This window comes from Protopterus annectens, chromosome 2.part2, assembly GCF_019279795.1.
Source record: "Protopterus annectens isolate FY-2018-M chromosome 2.part2, PAN1.0, whole genome shotgun sequence".
NCBI classification, from domain to species: domain Eukaryota; kingdom Metazoa; phylum Chordata; order Ceratodontiformes; family Protopteridae; genus Protopterus; species Protopterus annectens.
The window spans coordinates 884,985,817-885,004,946 of NC_056730.1; the positions used below are offsets into that span (position 1 = coordinate 884,985,817).

Below are 19,130 nucleotides of genomic sequence, written 5' to 3' on the forward strand. Positions count from 1 at the left end.
TTGATCAACTCCTCAAGGATATAATATCCTGGTTTGTAAATGCTAGCAGTCAGTCTGTTTTTGCATCCAGGTAATCCACACCAACGCATGCACAACACATTCACACAAATGAGAAGTCCTAGACCGTTTGGATCACCACAGATAAATGTGTTAATCTCCACATATTCAGTGCCATGTATTTTAACCATGGTTGTTGTAATCCACATCTAGTATATAGAGCCAGTTTGTGGTCAAATAGGGCCTTAGGCAGGATAGTGGATCTTACCCCACCAGCCATTCGAGTTTCCCATTACTTGACTCTCTCTTCCCATTTACCATAAACACCATCAGTGTGCATACAGTTTTCTTCTTTACTTCTACAATGATTACAGATATTTGGATTTAATTTAAAACATTTATTTTAAATTTTACAGCAGAAAGACTGATAGCGATTTACTAAATAAAACTGTCTTACAATGAAAACAGTTAGCATAAGCAGCAGTAAGCTTTCCTGCCCTTGAAACTCGCATTCATTGACGTCCATAGAAAATGCATCTGGCTGGTGGTGGACTGTGTGTACCTTTGGGTTATTTTCAAAACAGAGGCCCTTGTACATATTTTTTAGAGCCATGCGTAAACGCATATATTAAATTATATACAGCATCACTTGCTAGTGTGTGTTACAAATATGTAGTTTTGAACATTTCTCCAGTAAGCAGTGAAACAAAATTTATGAATCAGTAATGACAAAACTACCCATTTTAGAACATTTCAACCATAATAGGGCACTTAAACTACTGTCATTATAATCCACTAAAATCAGTCAGTATTTTATTATTTATTTCTCTTTGTTTACTGGGAAAGTACATCTTGATAATACCAATTTTCAGCAGAGGCCTGGAGAGAAAAGCTCCATTTGTTTACATTCTATTATACTCTGTTCCAGTTAAACACAGAGTAGTTACACTTCTGTTTAGATTTATAACATATAGCAATTATGTGTATACATTCTAAGATTTTACAGAGGTTAAAAGTTACTAAAGAGAAAGCCCAAGTGCAAATTAGTGGCTTGTACAGGCAGTAGTTGTGTATAAAAATTGTTTTGTCATTTCAGCGAGAGGTTGCGTGTATTCTGTTTGAGAGTATTGTACGGTGAGCACAGTCTTAACCTGGTAATGAGCGTGTACAGGACCTGGATTGGTTAAGCTGTTTAAGAAGCAGTTTTAAACTATTGAGTTTGTCAGAGACTTTTATTTGTGTAGGGATACTGTTCCAACGTCTAGCAACATATTGGGAGTAGAGAGAGTCTCCTGCAACATTATTTGACTTGTGTTTGTAGTAAGAATTTGTTAATAGAGTGGAGGTCCCTTGCTGGACAGTAATAAGTTTTGTAGTGCAGGGCATTTTTCTTGATGAAGAATGAGTTTGTGTGCTGTGATTAGTTGTGAATATGTTAGGTAGTTGTACAATTCAAGCCAGTTTAATTGCTTTAAGCTATAACAATGGTGGGTCCTGTGAGGGAGATTGGTGGCAAATTTAGCTATTTCAGTGTAGCAGGAGGCGAGTTTCTTTCTTTGAGTATTGTTTAAGTTTGTTAAGATAGGAGCAGCATATAAGAGAGTTGGCAATAAGGTGGTGGCTAGAGTTTTTCTTGCAGTATCTTTACGGAATCCATTGAACCTATAAGAGAGCCTAGCTGCTGGTGTGCAGTACATGGTGGTCATATTTGAGATTGTCATCTATTATAATGCCTAAAGGTTTACTGTGAGTTACAATTTCAATGACAGTATTATTTGTGGACTTTATGGTAAAAGATTACTTTTGATTATGGCAACGTTTTCAGGTAAAAAGCATTAACTTAGTTTTCTTTGGGTTGACTAGGAGGTTTGATTCTTTGAACCAAGTTTCTACAGAGGAGAAAGATTTTTGGGTAATGTTTTGGAGCTTATTTATTGTTGAGGCTGCACATGTTAATGTTGAGTCATATGGATACTGAACTAAACTAGCATGCTGAGTGGAAGTGTTCTATTAAATATGAGAGTACCCAGGATGTAGCCCTGAGGGACACCTGCATTAACTGTTTGAAAGTATGAGTAGGTTTGTTACTATTTAACGGCTTGTTGCCTTCCAGACAGGTAACAAAGAAATCACGATGAGGAGTAAAAGTCCTTTTGAGGAGAGCTGAATGAGCAGTTGTTGGTGCGAGACAATGCCAAATGTCTGACAAATCCAAGAACATGGTGGACACAAGAACACCATCATTTCTGTGTTGGTTTATTATACTGGTGAAGTGTAGTAGAGCAGTAGTAGTGATGTGCTGAGGCATAAAGTCAAGTTGTATTTTTGAAAGCAGGTTGTTTGAGGTTAGGTATTTCATAAACTGCCCATGGATGCATTTCTCTAATATTTAGGAGAGGCGGGAGAGAATCTATATTGATGTGTAGTTATTAAACTGTGTAGATATGCCACCTTTGTGCATTGGTATGATGTAAGACTTTTTCCACAGTAATGGGACTTAGCCTTCCCCTGTGTCCATAGCAGAAAGATACGTGTTCTGTGGCTAGTTTTAGGTAGTCTGATGATAGTTATCTACAACTATAGAAGTAGTTTTTAGTTTAAGGAGCAACTTCATTATGAGTGAGGGGGGTACTGGACTAAAATTGAAGAGTTGTGGGTGGTTTTGGTTAGACAAGGGTAGAAAGAGGGGGCAGATATATTAGTGTCTGAGAGAGAATATTGTTTGCATAAAGTAGGACTTAAACTGTGTGGGGATAGTCTGTCTTATTGTCAATACACGATTGTCATATGTGCATATTGTTAATCTGCACAATTTCTACAGAAGTAAAAGTAATCAGAATAATTCCACATTAAAGAGAGCTGTAACTAATGAAGAGGTTGCCACTGGCAAACAACTTTGCATTTCAGTCCATGTACAAGTTCAATGCTTTTGTTGCCTTTGAAGAATAAAGTTTCTTATTTTACATTAAAAAAATTGCTGTGATGGTAATATGCTGTAGGGTATGGCTGCCAACAGGTTCATAATTACTTAGACATCTCATCTAAAGGCATCTCATCTAAAGGAGAACACACTCAGGAGTGCAGCTCCTAATAACATTAAAGTAGAACCTGGCAGCTGGTGTGAAGTTTTAAGGCACTTGCCTGTCAATAATTAAAGTTCAGGGTTTGACTTGACTCTGAGCAAATTCACTTAACTAGACATTGTCACTAACTGGGGCATTTTACACAGACACACACACAATGAAATTGCAGCTATACTCTCCCTGGTACTAGAACAGAGCAAGAATTTGTTTGCTCTAAATTGGGGCTTGCTGTTATGCCAGTCTGCTCTGTCTTGTATAACTTCCCCCATTTCATTACTCAAAATCCTGCTGCCCATTTCTTGTGGATGTTGCATCTCCTACTTAAAACTCTCCCATTGTGCGAGGATTCCAAGATACCACTAAGATGTTTGCTGAGGTTTCTGGGGCTTGCTGTTAACAGAAGGTGTTTTTATAGTGAAACTGCCCCCCAGCCAACATGGGCCCTAGGCAGCTGCCTAGTTCTGGATCAGGCTCTGCTAATATGTTGTTGTATGACATTGACAGTCACTTGTTTATCTCACTTTTTAATTGGAAGTGTCTGTGATACCAACCAGATTTCGTAAATCATGCCATTTCTACATTAGGTTGCCTTGGGCACAGCAAGTAATTTTTCTCAAGATTGTTGCTAAAATCAGAAGGTTAGACATAATGCCCTGTGTATCAGAGCTCTGAGTGCACATTTGTTTCAGTTTCTTTGTGGCTCTTACAGACTGTGATTTTGAAGTATGTGTATATGTCTGATTAGGGAGAGTGAGCTCTCCACCCCCTCCTCAAAAATATATTTGAAGTTTGCTACTGCATTTAAAAGCAAAGATGTTCTTCATTAAAGCTGCATCTGTCTTGCATAGTTTCAGTGGAGCCAAGTTAAAGTATATGTTCTTCTGTATCACTGTTGCAGTAAAAAGATGCCCTGTCCCAGACAGACCGTTACTTGGCCAGTATGGTAAAGCTTGAAGAGGATCTTGTTTGCTCCGTATGTCAGTACGGCCCACTACCTTGAACTTCTTTTGTTGCCAGTTCAAATGCCGTTGCTGCCAATTGGTTTGATTATTTGTTGCTGTTTTGTCCTTTAGAATGGCAGATAAGTGCCCCATTGGGGGTAGTTTTTCTTTTCCTGTACTTCCAAGAGTCCTGCAGAAGATTCAGCTGGACTCCCCAAAAATATTGCTAGTGACTCCCTTTTGGCTGCAACAGCTCTGGTTCCTCCTCTTAATGCATCTGGCCAGGGGTAATCATCACAAGTTACCTCACCGGTTGGGTCTCCTCACACAAGACAAGGGGTCTCTCATCCATTCCCACGTATCTACTCTGCAAGTGTCATTGTAGGTTTTAGGATTTTGATCTCTTTCTGGCACCTCTTTTTTTGAAAACAGTGTCAGGGTTTTACAGGAGGCAAGGAAACCATCAACCAAGAAAATCTTCTATATCTAAATAGAGATTTTTGGTCTGGTGCCATGCTTGTAATCCTAACCCTATTTCGGTGGGGGTCCCTCTGGTCCTCTTATTTGTGTGAGTTGCTCCAGTCTGGCTTTGCCTATTCTTCTGTAAAGGCCCATTTGTCCTCCATGTCTGCCGGTCTGCCCTTGACTTCCATTTTGAGGTCAAACAATTTCTTAAAGTGTCCATGTTCAACCTCCAAGAAAACCTATTCCTTCTCCTTGGGACCTTAATTTTGTTTTGGAAAATTTGAACTTTTGAGCCTGCAGTTTCTGCTCCATTACAACATTGTACCTAGAAGACTATTTTGTTGCTTGCTTTTCTGCTTAGAGGGTTTCTGAGCTTCAGACCCTTATGGCCATTCCTCCTTTTTTGGTTTTTCACAGAGACAGGGTGTCCCTTCGTACTAATCCTTCTTTTAATCCCAGGGTGGTAATTGAGTTGTACTTAAATCAGTCAGTGCAACTCCCTTTTTCCCCCTTTTCCTCAGTCTGCTACTGAGAGGGTCCTGCATACCTTGGATTTGCACAGACAGCTCTGGTGCTATTTGAATAAAACTAGGACTATTCGCAAGTCCGATCACCTTTGGTTTCCTTTCATCCCAGGTCTTTGGGTTTGCCTGTTTCTAAGCAAACCATCTCTTCCAGGATATCTAAGGCATTTTCTTTTTGTTCTTTTCATGGCAAGTCTGTCTGCTCCTGTTAGAGCTTATTCTACTAGGGCTGTTGCCTCTTCTGGTGCCTTCTTCAAAGGGTTGGACACCAATTCCATCCTTAAAGCTTCAGTGCATACTTTTGCTAATCATTATAAGTTGGATATGGTTTATAGGGCCAGTGCAGGTTTTGCTGGAACCATTTTATGTGGGTTTGTTGAAGGATGTTCTCAGCCTTCCACCTCCTATTCTGTTTTTTGAGTTGTTTTACTCTATTCTTTCAAGAATACTGCAACAATGATATAGAAGGACATAGTATAGTACAGTTGGGTAAAATCTTACCATAACAGTAGATCTGAAGTAGGATATTCATTTGTCTGCAACCTGTGGGTTATGGATCCGATATCGGATCCGAACCGGCATGGTTTTCCAGCTATGGATCCAAGCTCTCAGCTCCTCCCCTCACCCATAATGCCCTGCTCTACCCTCATGACCTCAGATCTTGTTTGCCGCGCTGGTAACTGGATGTGGATACATAGCTCTCAGCTAAGTGGACTATTTTCTTGTTTAAAAACAGAGAATTTTTTGTTTCTTTAACTAATTTTGTGTGAAAGTAGTAGGTTTCCCGTTAATATAGACTGTTTTAAGTTTATTTTAAGTTACAGTAATAATTTTTATTCCCTCCCCTCGCTGTGCGTAGAGTGTGTGTGTAGGCCTGTGTGCTTTTTTTTTGTTGTTTAAGTTACTTTTCTGTAACTTTAGGTTTTATAGATTATGGCTGAACAGCCTAAGTCTATATTTTCAAAATGCTCCGAGTGTGGCCATAAGCTCTCACCGGCTGATGGCCACACTCGGTGTGTTAAGTGTCTTGGGGTTGAACACCTCACATCTGGTTGTTCCATTTGTGCAGGGTTCAACCCCAGGGCACTGAGGGAGCGGAGGTCCAAGCTGGTCTTGGCGGGTCTTTTACCGCCGGACTCGGCTCCGACCTCCGCTCCTTCGGGGACTCCTGCGGCTGCAGTTGTTCCCCCTGTGGCACCCCCTCCTGCTCCTGGGACTCAAACTCCCGCTTCTGGAGAGGAGAGGGATGCAGCTAAAAAGGACCGGAGGGAGAAGCACAAGCGGCGGGCCGAGACCTCTGTTTCGGCCCCGCCAGCCAAGCGGGCTTCTCCCCCAGCTCCGTTGTCGGTTCGGTCTCCTCCTTCTCGGCTCCGGTCCCCTGTGTGCTTCTCAGCGGGTCCTGAGGAGGAGGAGACCCGATCTCCGTCGAGGCTATCGAGGAGGCATTCCAGGCCTACCTCAGTAGCCTCGTCGAGATCTACCCATAGCCTTTCTGATGCTGATCTGGACCGGATGATGAGAAGGTTCATCCAGGCCCAGATGCAGATGGGAGTGCTCTTGCCCCCTCCGGGAGCTCAACACCCTTTTTAAGCCTATTGCTCCTTCTCCGACCCGCTACCGGGTTCGGAGCAACTGGAGCCGAGCAGCCGGGCGGGGAGGTCGGAGCCGATAGTACTTGGTACCGGATCCGACCCTGCCCTCAGTGCGTCGGACCCGATCTCTCGGAGCCTGGATCCGAGCCGGATCCGGGGATCAGTGCTCCTTCGGCGGCGTCTGTGTCCGGGGGCACTGTCCCTTCGGATCCGAGTGCTTCGGCGCCGGCTCCGATCCACTCTTCGGATCCGAGGGGGAGCCGATTGTCGGATCCTTTGGTCGAGGTCGGCTCCCCTTGGGCTTTTGATGTAGTGGAGAGGGCTCTGTTGAGGGTCTCCGGACCCCCGGCACTTGCTTCGGCTCCTTCCCGCGCTCCCTCTGCACTGGGCCAGGCTTCCACCATCCGGCCCCTGGGACAGCCCGTTTCTGTGCCCCAAGTTGCTCCCATGGAGCAAATTGTTGCTTGCGAGGACTCCTCTGACAGCCCCCCAGAGGAGGCCCCGGGCAAGCATACGTGCAAAAGGAGGCACATTGACACGCCGGAGTCGCTCACTGAAGACACGGACTTGGAGGAAGGGGAAGGCCCCCCACGGTCACCCCCCGAGGATGTCTCCTTCGGAGACATCATGGAAATGCTCCGTATTAGGGGGGGGTGGTCTGCCCCCAAGTCTTCCTCGGACGAGTCCGTGTTCTTGGAGGCATTCCAAACGGGCCCGTCTACCTCTTGGGTGTCCCCTGCCGACCCCTGGTGGACCTTATTACCAGCAGGGGGTGGAAGGAAGCGGACACCAGGGAGGCAATTGCCAAAAGAGGTGATAGGATCCTTAGCCCGCCACCGACAGGACCCATTGGAGTAAGGGGCCTCCTGTAGATGCCATGTTGATGGCGGCGGCCACAAAGAGGGAACTGGCTCAGGAGAGTCCCCCAGTCCACCCACCGAGCAAGGAGTCTCGGATGATGGACCACTTGGGAAGCGGATGTTCAGTTCGGCGACCTTCTCGGTAAGGCGCTGAACTATTTGGCACATGTTATTCGGATGCAGCGAGACCTTATTAAGGAGTACGCTGCATCCCCTGAGTCCATTTCGGAGGAGGACAGAGTTCTGCACTCCACCAAAATGGCCACTCTTAGGTCAGTCACAAATACTTCTATCGGCTACTCTCCCATGCTACGGAGGCGCCGCTAGAGCTGCGGGACAGGACTGGTCACTGGACGTCAGGCCTGGCTCCGTCACTCTTTTTCTGAGCCCTTCAAGGCGTCTTGCAACGCCTTTGATGGTTCTGCTCTGTTTGGCAAGACCGTTCGCGAGGCGTTGACCCAGGCGAGAAGGACGGAAGACGCTGTCTGCCGTCGGAATCCGCTTCTCTGCACCCCAGAGGCCCTATTCTAGGAACCAAAAGGGTCAGAAGAAGATGTGGTTCGAAGTCGCAGCAGTCCCAGCCTGCTCGGACAACCAGTCCTTCCGTGGCAGAGGAGGACAGGGAGGACGCCGCCCTAGAGGCAGAGGGGCTCCCAGAAACTTCGGGTCCAGGGAACCTTTCTCTGAACGGCCCGCAGCAACCCTGAGGGTTGCCCGACTGCTCTACTCTGGAGGCAGTCGGGGACGTTCGGGGCACCTAGCGGCATGGGAGTCCATAACATCGGACCGCTGGGTTCTCCAAATCATATCCAGGGATATCGCATTCCTTTCCTTCACCTTCCAAAGATGAAGTCCCTCCCAGGCGTACCACCCGGTCAAAGGGAGGCCGCTTTGGCAGAAATTGGCCATCTGCTAAAGAAAAGAGCAATCCAGCCCGTTCCCCAGACCAGATCGGATCAGGGTTCTACTCCAGATTCTTTTTAGTGCCAAAAGGCGGGGAACTAAGACCAATCCTAGACCTCTCTCTCTTGAATCTGGCAGTCCCCAAAGAAAAATTCCGAATGGTCACTCTGCAATCTATTCTCCCCCTTCTGGGAGAAGATCACTGGATGTGCTCGATAGATCTCAAGGACGCGTACTACCACATCCTGATGGACAGGCGCTCCAGGAGGTTTCTCCGCTTCCGGCTGGGAGCCAGTCACTACCAGTTCCTTCCCTTTGGTCTCACCACAGCCCCCAGGGTGTTTACCAAAGTACTAGCAGTGGTAGCGGCCCACCTGAGGCTTCAGGGGGTGCAGGTCTTTCCCTACCTGGACGACTGGCTCCTTACCGCCCCAACAAGGCATCTACTTCTCTTGGCGCGAGACTCCTTTCTCCATCTTGCTCCATTTCTGGGCATCACAATAAATACAAAAAAGTCCAACCTGGCCCACACAGCTCTTAGATTTCATAGGGGCCAGACAAGACACAAGGAGTTTTGGAGCCTTCCTCACTGCGGACAGAGTTCTAAATCTGCAGCTCCAGGTGCGGGCCATTCTCCATTCAAGTTCTGTTCCAGCGGAGTTGGTCCTGAGGGCTCTAGGGTCCATGGCTCCGGCTATAGCACTTCTTCCTCTTGCCAGGCACAATATGCATTCTACAGTGGGCGCTCTTAGTACAGTGGTCATACCTTGCTCTCCCATGCATCATCCCATAGCGATCAGCAAGGCTTGCAAGCGGTCCCTCTTGTGGTGGCTCCACTCCCGGATCTCCACGAGGGTCGCCCATTTTGTGCTTCTCCCCTCTCGCCACGGTGACCACGGACGCCTCCCGCCTCGGGTGGGGGCACTTGGGCCGGACAGTCCAAGGCACGTGGAGCGATTCAGAGACCTTACTGCATATCAATGTTCTAGAGATGAGAGCAGTGCTCTTAGCGTTGCTAGCACTTCAGGACTTTCTTCCCTTGGGAACAATTGCGATTCAATCGGACAATATGTCTGTTGTCTGGTACATCAACAAGCAAGGAGAGACAAGGTCATACCCTCTTTGTCGAGAGGCCATGAGAGTTTGGGAATGGGCAATCTCCACCAATCGCTTTCTCATAGCAACGCACATTCCGGGTCGGTCCAACATCCTAGCGGACAAGCTCAGTCGCACCATTCTGACCCCTTACGAGTGGTCTCTCAATTGTCAAGTAGCGGAACGCATATTCGCACGGTGGGGAACCCCTTCATGCGATCTCTTTGCTTCTCCCTCAAACACCAAGTGCGACAGTTTTTCGCTCTAATACCTCCTCCCGGAGGTACCCCAAGAGGCAGCTCTGGTGCATGCTTGGCCACCCGGTCTTCTGTATGCCTATCCACCCTTGCCTCTGATGCTGCAAGTTCTTCAGAAAGCCTCTCGGGTGGGTTGCAGAATGATTCTCATTGCTCCATTCTGGCCTCGACAGATCTGGTTCCCCTTCTAAGGTCTCACTCGGTGAATCCTCCTTGGATTCTAGATCCCATTCGGATCTGATATCCCATCCATCCTGCATTCCTCCTCCGAACCTGGACAACCTGAAGCTGACCGCTTGGCTGCTCCAGTTCCACTCTTGATAAGGACTCCCGGTATTTCTTCACCGGTAAAGGCTATTTTGGTGGCGGCTCATAAACCATCCACTAGAAAGGTTTACCGAAGCAAATGGAAACGTTTCTCTGTGTGGGCGGAGCGGCAAGGCCTAAATCCCTTCACGGTTCCTCTCCCTGTAGTGCTTGATTTTCTAACCTCTCTCTTTAATGATGGTGCCAGCAGTTCCACAGTCAAAGTTCAACTGGCGGCAATTTCTCACTATCACATTGGTCAAGAGTCTAATCCTCTTATGTCAGCCAAATTGTGCAAAACATTTCTTAAAGGTACTTTCCTTCTCAGGCCCCCTATAAAGCAAGCAGTTCCTCCTTGGGACCTTTCTTTGGTCCTACAGGCCTTGACCGCTCCCCTTCGAGCCCGCGGCTATGGTGGATCTCAAATTCTTGTCCTACAAGACAGCCTTTTTGGTAGCCATTACATCAGCCAAGAGAGTTTCTGAACTTCAAGCTTTATCAGCTAAACCTCCTTACTTGGTATTTCATCCGGACCGTGTCTCCCTCAGGACCAACCCGTCCTTCCTTCCTAAAATCGCTTCTGAAGCAAACATCAATCAATCCATTAACCTCCCTGTTTTCTTCCCTAAGTATGAAAATAAAGGTGAATATAAGCTACACTCACTAGATGTTCACAGGCAACTTAGATTTTATCTCAACAGGACAGCTGGTCATAGGCAATCCGACCAGCTGTTTATTTCCTTTGCAAAATTCAATTTGGGCAAGCCAATTTCTAAAGTTTCTCTGTCCCGCTGGATTTCACAGTGCATTTTATTGGCTTATCAAGCGTCAGGAAGGCCGCACCGGGGTGTTCATGCCCATTCAACCCGGTCAGTATCTACCTCGGCAGCCTTCAAGGCTAGGATTCCTCTAGATGATATTTGTGCAGCAGCCACGTGGGCTTCATCTCATACATTTATTTCTCACTATAAGTTGGATCTTGCATCTAGGGGTAGAGCATCCTTTGGCTCCGGTGCTCGGAATATCCTTCCATGATGGCCGCCCAAGATTCAGGTAGCTGGGGACTCTGTCCCACAGGTTGCAGACAAATGAATATCCTACTTCAGATTTAGAAGTTATGTACTCACCATAACGTTCCATCTGAGTAGGTGTATTCATTTGTCTGCAACCATCCCGCCCTCCTATCCCCCTGGCCTTTCAGTTTCCTGCATATTACTTGTTACCCTTTTTAGGGTATTGTTGCTTTGGCAAACTCGATCTGAGGTCATGAGGGTAGAGCAGGGCATTATGGGTGAGGGGAGGAGCTGAGAGCTTGGATCCATAGCTGGAAAACCATGCCGGTTCGGATCCGATATCGGATCCATAACCCACAGGTTGCAGACAAATGAATACACCTACTCAGATGGAACGTTATGGTGAGTACATAACTTCTAAATATCTTTCTCTTCACTGTTGTAGTATTCACTCCCTCCAACCCCCTCTTCTTTATTCTACATTTTTTCCTCCTGGATGTGCATGGACTCCTGTGTCCTATGACAATTGTTCTCTTCTGGGGCAATTCAGTTACAGCTAGTAGAGTCCGTAAGTCCCTTTTATGCCCTACATTCTGTACAAGAAGCATAAATGTGATGTACAGAGCAAACAAGATCCTTTTCAAGCTTTGCCATATTGGCCGAGCAACAGACTGCCCAGGATGGGACATCTCTTTTTTTAAGAATACTGCAACAGTGAAGAGTAGGACATCTTCGGTTATGGTAAGATTTTATACAACTGTACTTTCTTTTCTTTAGTACAGTTGCACAGACATAGGAGTATTGATACGTTTACCTAGGGATCCACACACTGTACTGTTGCCAGCTTTGATAGCGTTGGACAATTTTTTTTGAGTCAGGCTGACAGACTAATTTTTGCACTGAATACTTTCTCTAACAGTGCATTCTTGTAATTTTAACTTTTAACAACACTGATGGAATTTTTTTCTTTCCTTTCCCTTCAGGGCAAGGAGTAATTCAGGATGGCTGCAGCTTCTTATGATCAATTGCTGAAGCAGGTGGAGGCACTTAAGATGGAAAATTCAAATCTTCGACAAGAGCTAGAAGACAATTCCAATCATTTGACAAAGCTAGAATCTGAGGCATCTAACATGAAGGTACAACAAATGTTTTGTTTAGCCTTGTACCTGTCATTTGATTGAGTTGGTTTAATGTTCTTTGAGTGGTGAAGTAACTTTGATGTGTTGTGGATGCTAGCAGAAAGTCAGTAGTTTATGAACTTATTCTGGAAGGGGATTTGTGGTTTTACTGTGCTGATGATGCTTAGTACTTAAAAGTTAATTGCCTTCCTGACATTGTTTACATATCTGCATGATGCAGCTGATGTGGTAGAAGCCATGGCCAGCTAACAAAGTAGGTCATATTTTAAAGTTCTGTATACTCAAACTGCATTTTCATATCTTCTGCTTTAATCTTAAATTAAAAAAAGTATACAAGGCTTAGCAGTTTCCTACAGGTTCTCATTCACTCTACCAGTTTACTTGGACTATTACAGGGATGTTGAGCTGGAGTCTGTGTGTTTAGTTGAAGATGTTGTTCATTGGTAAGCATTTTGCTTGGCATACTGCTTGTTTCACTTGGTGTTTCTTTACCAAGTGCTACTTTGATAATGGTTGCACACTGGTTGCAGAGACATGTGAGAAAGTCTGTGATTGCAGGCTCCTCCTTGAGAGAGAGATGCACTAAGGAAGATGGGGTGGAAGTATTCCTTAGTCAGAATAATTGCTTATTTTTGACTGCAGTGAAGGAAAAAGGATATTATGTGGATTTTTTTTTTTTTTGCTTAAGCTTTTAGATAGAGGCCCACAGGTGTACAAATCAAATGTATGTACTGTTTAGCTTTGAAAAGTGAGTCAGGGAAGTATTCAGTCCTTAGACAGTAAACCCCCCGCCCCATCCTTGTCTGTGTGACTCTGTTTGGTTGTTTATAGACGATGCATTGTGTGTGTGCTGCTTAACAGCAACATTCTGTAATAGGGTTAATGATTAGTAAGCAACACTGCAGTGTTCCTAATGTAACAGGAAATGGAAGAGCACCTGTTTCCTTGCATGCATGTGCTGTTAATGAGTGGTCCTGTGAGAGTAGCTGAAGTTGAGCTTCAACGATGTGCTCGGTGTTTGCAATGTTTTCAGCTGAGGACGTTTGCTACAGTTGTAAATATTTCAAAACGTGGCAAGTAAGTACCTTCAAATGTATAAGTACGTACAACTAAAATGGGTGTTTTATTTATGGCAAATGGGCAGTATAAGCTGTACATTCTATTTTGATTTTTTAACTATGTACAAGGAAAGAGTACAAGAGTGTATTTAAAAGGTATTCAAGATTTTAAGAAGGGTTTTCCATGACTTTGCTGAAGCTGGAACTTCCCTTTCGAATGTAATGCTTTCATGTATCATGGAGAGGACAAAAATATTAAAAAAATATAATTAATATATTGTTATGCAGAGGATTGCAGCAGGCATCAAAATGCGTTAAGCATCTGCTTTGTCGTAGCTTAAATAGAAGGGCTAGGAGTTCCTTCCTACTTTTGGCTATATCCTAAGAGGAGGAAATTTGGAAGAAAAACAAAAGTGGGACTGAGATGCTTTAATGGCTGATTTCATTACTGTACATTCCGGTTTTACTTTTTCTTATTGATATGATACTAGGTGCTTGTACTTCTATCAGTTCTTTTATATTAATCTTAGTAGTGGTACTTGTCTCATAGAAAAGGTTGTGGCTGGTCTGGTTAAGTGGTCCTGCAGACGGTGGCTGGTATAGCTAAGTGGTATATACAAATAAGATCAGAAGTGCCTGCAGCAATGAAGATAATGGCATTGTATTGTTGCCTCGGCAGTATGTACATTCCTTTTGTTCAGTTTATTTTATTAGCAATACATTCCAAGAAGAAATTAAAGTAAAAATATATTTTAGAATATACCTCATCTAGGTCATGTGTATATGTAAGCTTCTGCAATTCTGTTAAAGTAATCTTGTGAACAAGGGCTTCGTATTGCAATTAGGTCATGTAACCATAGTTCACTAATTTCGTACTTTACACAGAAAGGATTTTAAGGATGCTCGTGAACTTCAAATTAATTTTATCATTTGTATGGTAAATGTTCAGTGATTGCATTGTTGTTGCTAGACAGGATACACTTTTTTGGCCTAGTGATGTCAGCTTTAAGCTTGGACATACATTTTAGTATTTGTCTGTGAAGACTTATTTCAGCCTCTGTGAGGGGGAAAGAATTGGCTTGTAGAAGCAAACTGGGGAAAATGCAAAAAATCCTGTATATTTGCTTGGATACTGTGGTGCAGTCACAGCCTGCCTTTTCTCGGTATATCCTTTAATCATAGCAACCATCCCGAGTTTTTATTTCCTGCTTTCATGATCTTGATCTGCTGAAGACAGTACTGGCACTTGAACTAGAATTTCATTGTAACTGCTGAGTAATTATACTTGGTCTGAGTAAAACCTCAAAAGGCTGCACCACTTAAAAGTTGTAAAAAGGTGGCAAAGCATTAAATAAATAAATAACACTGCTGTCAGACTTCAAAATGAGAGCCAGAAGTCATGCAAGGAAAAACTGCAATATATTACATGGTTATGGTCTTTGAGAAAAGTAACAGAAAGTAAACAGATACCTTGATGTATGCCTGAGAAGAACTGTTATGAGAAGTAAATATGCAAAAATTACAAATGAAATGTTTAAGAACCTAGACCTAACCTGTTCCAGGTTTATAGAGCTCATTCTTTGTATCCATCTCATTCATTTTTCTAAGCAAAAAAAAAACTGCTGAAGATCTGTGCTGGTCTAATTTAATATGAAAATGTAACTGTACGCTGAACAGTTTTGGCATAGTAGTATACTTTGGGTAGCAGTCCCACATGCTGATTTACAATACTGTGAGCAGTAACCTTTGTGTTACGCAGAAGCTGCTGGAAGGTGATTTGGTTTGTTAAAGTAGATTTTGCACAGCTGCTGCTTCCTATTTCAAGCTTCAATGAATCATTCTGTTGGTTTTAATGCCATCACATGCCGCAGTGTGCTTTGTATAAAAGTTTAGATCAAAATTTAAAGCTGTTTTTACCGCAGAAATAGATCGTGTTTAATAATTTTACATACTATGTTCTAGTGGAAGCTTGAAAGTAGTCAAATCTGTCAGTCAGTCAATCTTAAGTACGCATAGTACTGTATTAAAATTGTGTCTTATCTCACCAGCACCGGTTGAGTTTTTAGTAGAATCTAGAAAAGAAGCTGATGTTATAAAATTAATAATTATTAGAGCATATAAAATCTTGCATGATAACTATAAGAATCAATCAGAGGAGGTTCGAAAGGATTTGCAAGAGAGATTGGAGAAGCAATTCACAAAGAAACAATAGGGGGATATATGTTTGTCTCCCAAATATGCAACAAAATATAGACGATTTAGGATTTTTGCTTGGAAATATTTACATAGTTATTTTTAAACCCCATGTAGACTCCAGAGAATTTTTCCTCATGTAGACAGCAGATGCTGGAAGTGTGATGGGGTGAAAGAGGTAATTAGGAACTTATTTTCTGGAAGTGCAATGAGTTAACAGACTTTAAGATTCCCTGCAGACTTCGTTATCAGAGATCCTGGGTGAGCACATTGGTGTAACTAGGGGAATGATTTTTCTGAGCTATGATACAGAATTGGAATTGCCTTGATATAGTAAGGCCTTGCTGAGTCTGAATTATGGTGGCTGCTAAAAAAGCAATTACTAGAAAATGGAAATCAAAGTCTAAACCAACTGTAGTGAATATGGTAACAGAGATAAAACAACTGGAATTGGGATCTTTAGAAAACGGATGGAGAAAGTTACTTGGGGGAAAAATGGGAATTGTGGTAATGGGCTTTTTGCCCAATGAGTGGCGCACAGCTGCAGTTATCCCACTCCACAAGGGCACATCCACCTTGGATCCCGGGAACTATCGTCCCATCAGCCTGACAAGCCTGATCTGCAAAGCCATGGAACGCATTATCATAGAACTTATAAACAAAGACATTGCCAACCTTCAAACACTGGACCCCACCCAGTTTGGTTTCGTAAAGTGCCGATCTTGTCTCCTCAACCTGATTGACTTCTTCGAATCAGTCTCCAGAGCCGAGGGTAAGGCGGGTCCACACAGCCTATCTGGACCTTGCCAAGGCCTTTGACACCATCCCCCACTCTGGAATCATAGATAAACTTACTAAGCTGGGCTTTAATCCCTACATCACTCGATGGGTTGCCAACTAGCTTACTGACAGAACCCACACTGCAAAAGTAGCCGACTCAAAATCCAGTTCCAGACAAGTGGCAAGCGGATACCTCAGAGTTCAGTCCTGGGACCGCTCTCTTGTTTGGCATCTACTTCTCTGAAGTACAGGCCAGCACTAATTCTGGCTAACAAAGTTCGCAGATGACTGCAAGCTGGGAGGCATTATTGAATCCCCAAATGATGTGGATATTCTACAAAAGGGCCTTACAGAAACAGATGCTTGGTGCCAGAGCCATAGGCTCAAGCTCAATGCCAAGAAATGTATAGTCATCCCCTTTGGGGAAAAAACATGTACCATGAATTACCACATAAGTGGCAGCACACTAAACACCGAAAGTGTGATAAGGGACTTAGGGACACAGGTGGACAGTGGTTTCACTTTAGATAACCACATAGCCACAACAGTCAGGAAATACCACTATGTGGCACACCTCATCACTAAGGGCTTTTCATCTAGAAAAAAGGAGGTCATTGTCCCACTGTACTCATCCGTCATTAGACCCATTATAGAGTACAACGCCCCATTTGGTATGTACCTCACAAGACATCTCCAGCAGCTGGAAAGGCCACAGAAATACCTCACTAAAAGAATCATGCTGACAGTCTAAAAAAAACTCCAGCTATACTCTGTTGCATATCGCCTACTCAGAGGTGATCTCTGCTTAACATAGAAGGCCATGTCAAACCCAGTGCTGATGGACATGCTACATTTAAAGCAATCCCAATCCCTCGGAGCTGCACACTCCAGGGATCTAATCCTGGTCATCACAATGAACAAAACATGCTGGAGGGATAGGTTCCTGATCCAGAGACTCCCCATACTCTGGAATAGACTACCCATACATGTCAAGCTGAGTGCCTCTTTAGCCCTCTTCAAAAGAAACCTTGAAGATTGGATGGGAGATAGGAAATTCACCCTGGGGATCACATTAGTCGCCCTGCTAGACAGGGGACCAGGGAAGTAAATATTCTGGGAAGAAATAGCCAGGGAATTGTTATGGCTAGGCTTGTATAGGCCCTACGGCCGATAGCCTGGTACCAACCTATGAATGATACATACAGCGGAGAAATGAGGTTTAAAAGAAGGCAGGATTTGAATGAGCTATGTATTGTTTACCTGACAGTGATTGGGTAGATTATAAGTGATATGTAATGTTTGCAAATAAAGCTGTCGGTATGGTTTGTAATGTAACATGCTTGCAACTAAGATTGTCAATATGGTTTGTTTTCATTTATGTAAATGTATGATTGCCTATGTCATAACTGATAATTTAATAAAGGTGTTTCTTGTTTAAAAACAGTGTCTTATCTCACCTCTTGTTCCCAATTTTGCTGGACACAGATGTCATGGTACCACGAAGTTATGAAGTGTGTGTAGTCCTGGAGACATGAAGATGAGGATTGCATCTTTATTTTTTGCTGGTGATGTCCTGTTGCCTTCAAGTGACTCTGATCTTCAGTGTGTGATACCAGGGCAGTTCACTGCTGAAGTGAAGTAAATGGGATGAAAACTGGCACTCCCTAAATTAGTGGTCCTGGTTCTTTTCTCAGAGTCTATTGCTGTCCATATTTTTGAGGGGATTAGCTACCTGTTGTGAAGGAATTTGAGTATCTTGGAGTCTTGTTCACAAGTAGTGGTAAGGGAAATCCGGAAACAGATTAGTGAAAGAGTGCAGTGGCAGCATTCATGCGGTTGTACTGAACTGTGGTATTGAAGTGACAGCCGTGTTATAGAATGAAGCTATCAGTTTACTTGTCTGTGCCACCATACTCACCTGTAGTAGAGGTTTCAGGTAGTGACTCAAAGAGTGAGATAATGGGTAAAATAGGCAGGTATTAAACTGCTTTATACGGTAGTTGGTTTTACTTCCATGTTTTAGTGTTTGACAGAGTTCCTCTCAGACTTGTCAGTCAGTACAGTCACTACTCTTCCAAGGTTCTTGGTGTTGTTTGAAATGGCTTGGGCTTCTACTGAGGATTTTTTGTAATTACTTCCCGTAAGAGATGATACCAGCTTATAAGTACAGTGAGCAGGGGCTACAGTCCCTGTATCCACTGCCCACATATAATCTAAATCTCAACTCTGGTAGCTACCAGGGGTATGGATTCTTGAGACTCAATGGTACTGAAGAAATTTAATTCTAAAAAAGACACAGATATAAACCACTAAGCAACTCACTAAGGAAGTACATTTTAGCTTTAAGAGCATGCGGGAAATATGTACTGTTGCCTTGAGTTGGGGCCTACACTCCACATCCAGAAATAAGCTTCACACTATAAATATTTCGCCAAGCAGAGTATTTTTTCCCTAAACCTCTTTTTCACCACCCTCCAGTGCTCACTTGCCCACAGTAAATGTATTCTACTCTTACATTCACATGTACACATTCATTTCTAGGAAATGCTGGAATTATCCAACACGCCAACCTTCTGACCTGGCCCAAGGTAGTAAGCTGCTGCCACCCTAGATTACCTAAATACTTTTATTTAATTATTATACTTTAAGGCAACAGTACATATTTCCCGCATCAGATTACACTTTTAACAAAGGATGTAACAATAAAGGAGCAAAAAAAATAAAAAAAGGTGGGACTGCATCTTGGTCAAATGGTATACCAATAGACATATATAAGTCAGTTAAAGAAGAGTTTTAGGAGAGGTCTTATGGAGTTAGCTAGTTATGACCATTGGTGAAATTACAAAGTCATAGCAGTAAGCAGCTGTCAGTCATTAAAACCTGGTAAAGACACATGCATGCACACACACACACAAACAGAAGTA

The 19,130-nt window shown here is 43.7% G+C and overlaps 1 protein-coding gene across 6 annotated transcripts in view; it reads left to right on the top strand.

Annotated features, from left to right (window-relative positions):
• Positions 1-19,130, top strand: part of APC (APC regulator of WNT signaling pathway) — a 2,693,590-nt gene that overhangs the window by 838,384 nt on the left and 1,836,076 nt on the right. For all 6 annotated transcript variants that reach the window (XM_044064201.1, XM_044064200.1, XM_044064205.1 and 3 more), the window contains one exon: positions 12,020-12,172. In XM_044064201.1, the coding sequence (XP_043920136.1) occupies positions 12,038-12,172 (135 nt within the window). In that variant the 5' untranslated portion in view covers positions 12,020-12,037. The remainder of the gene's footprint in view (positions 1-12,019; positions 12,173-19,130) is intronic.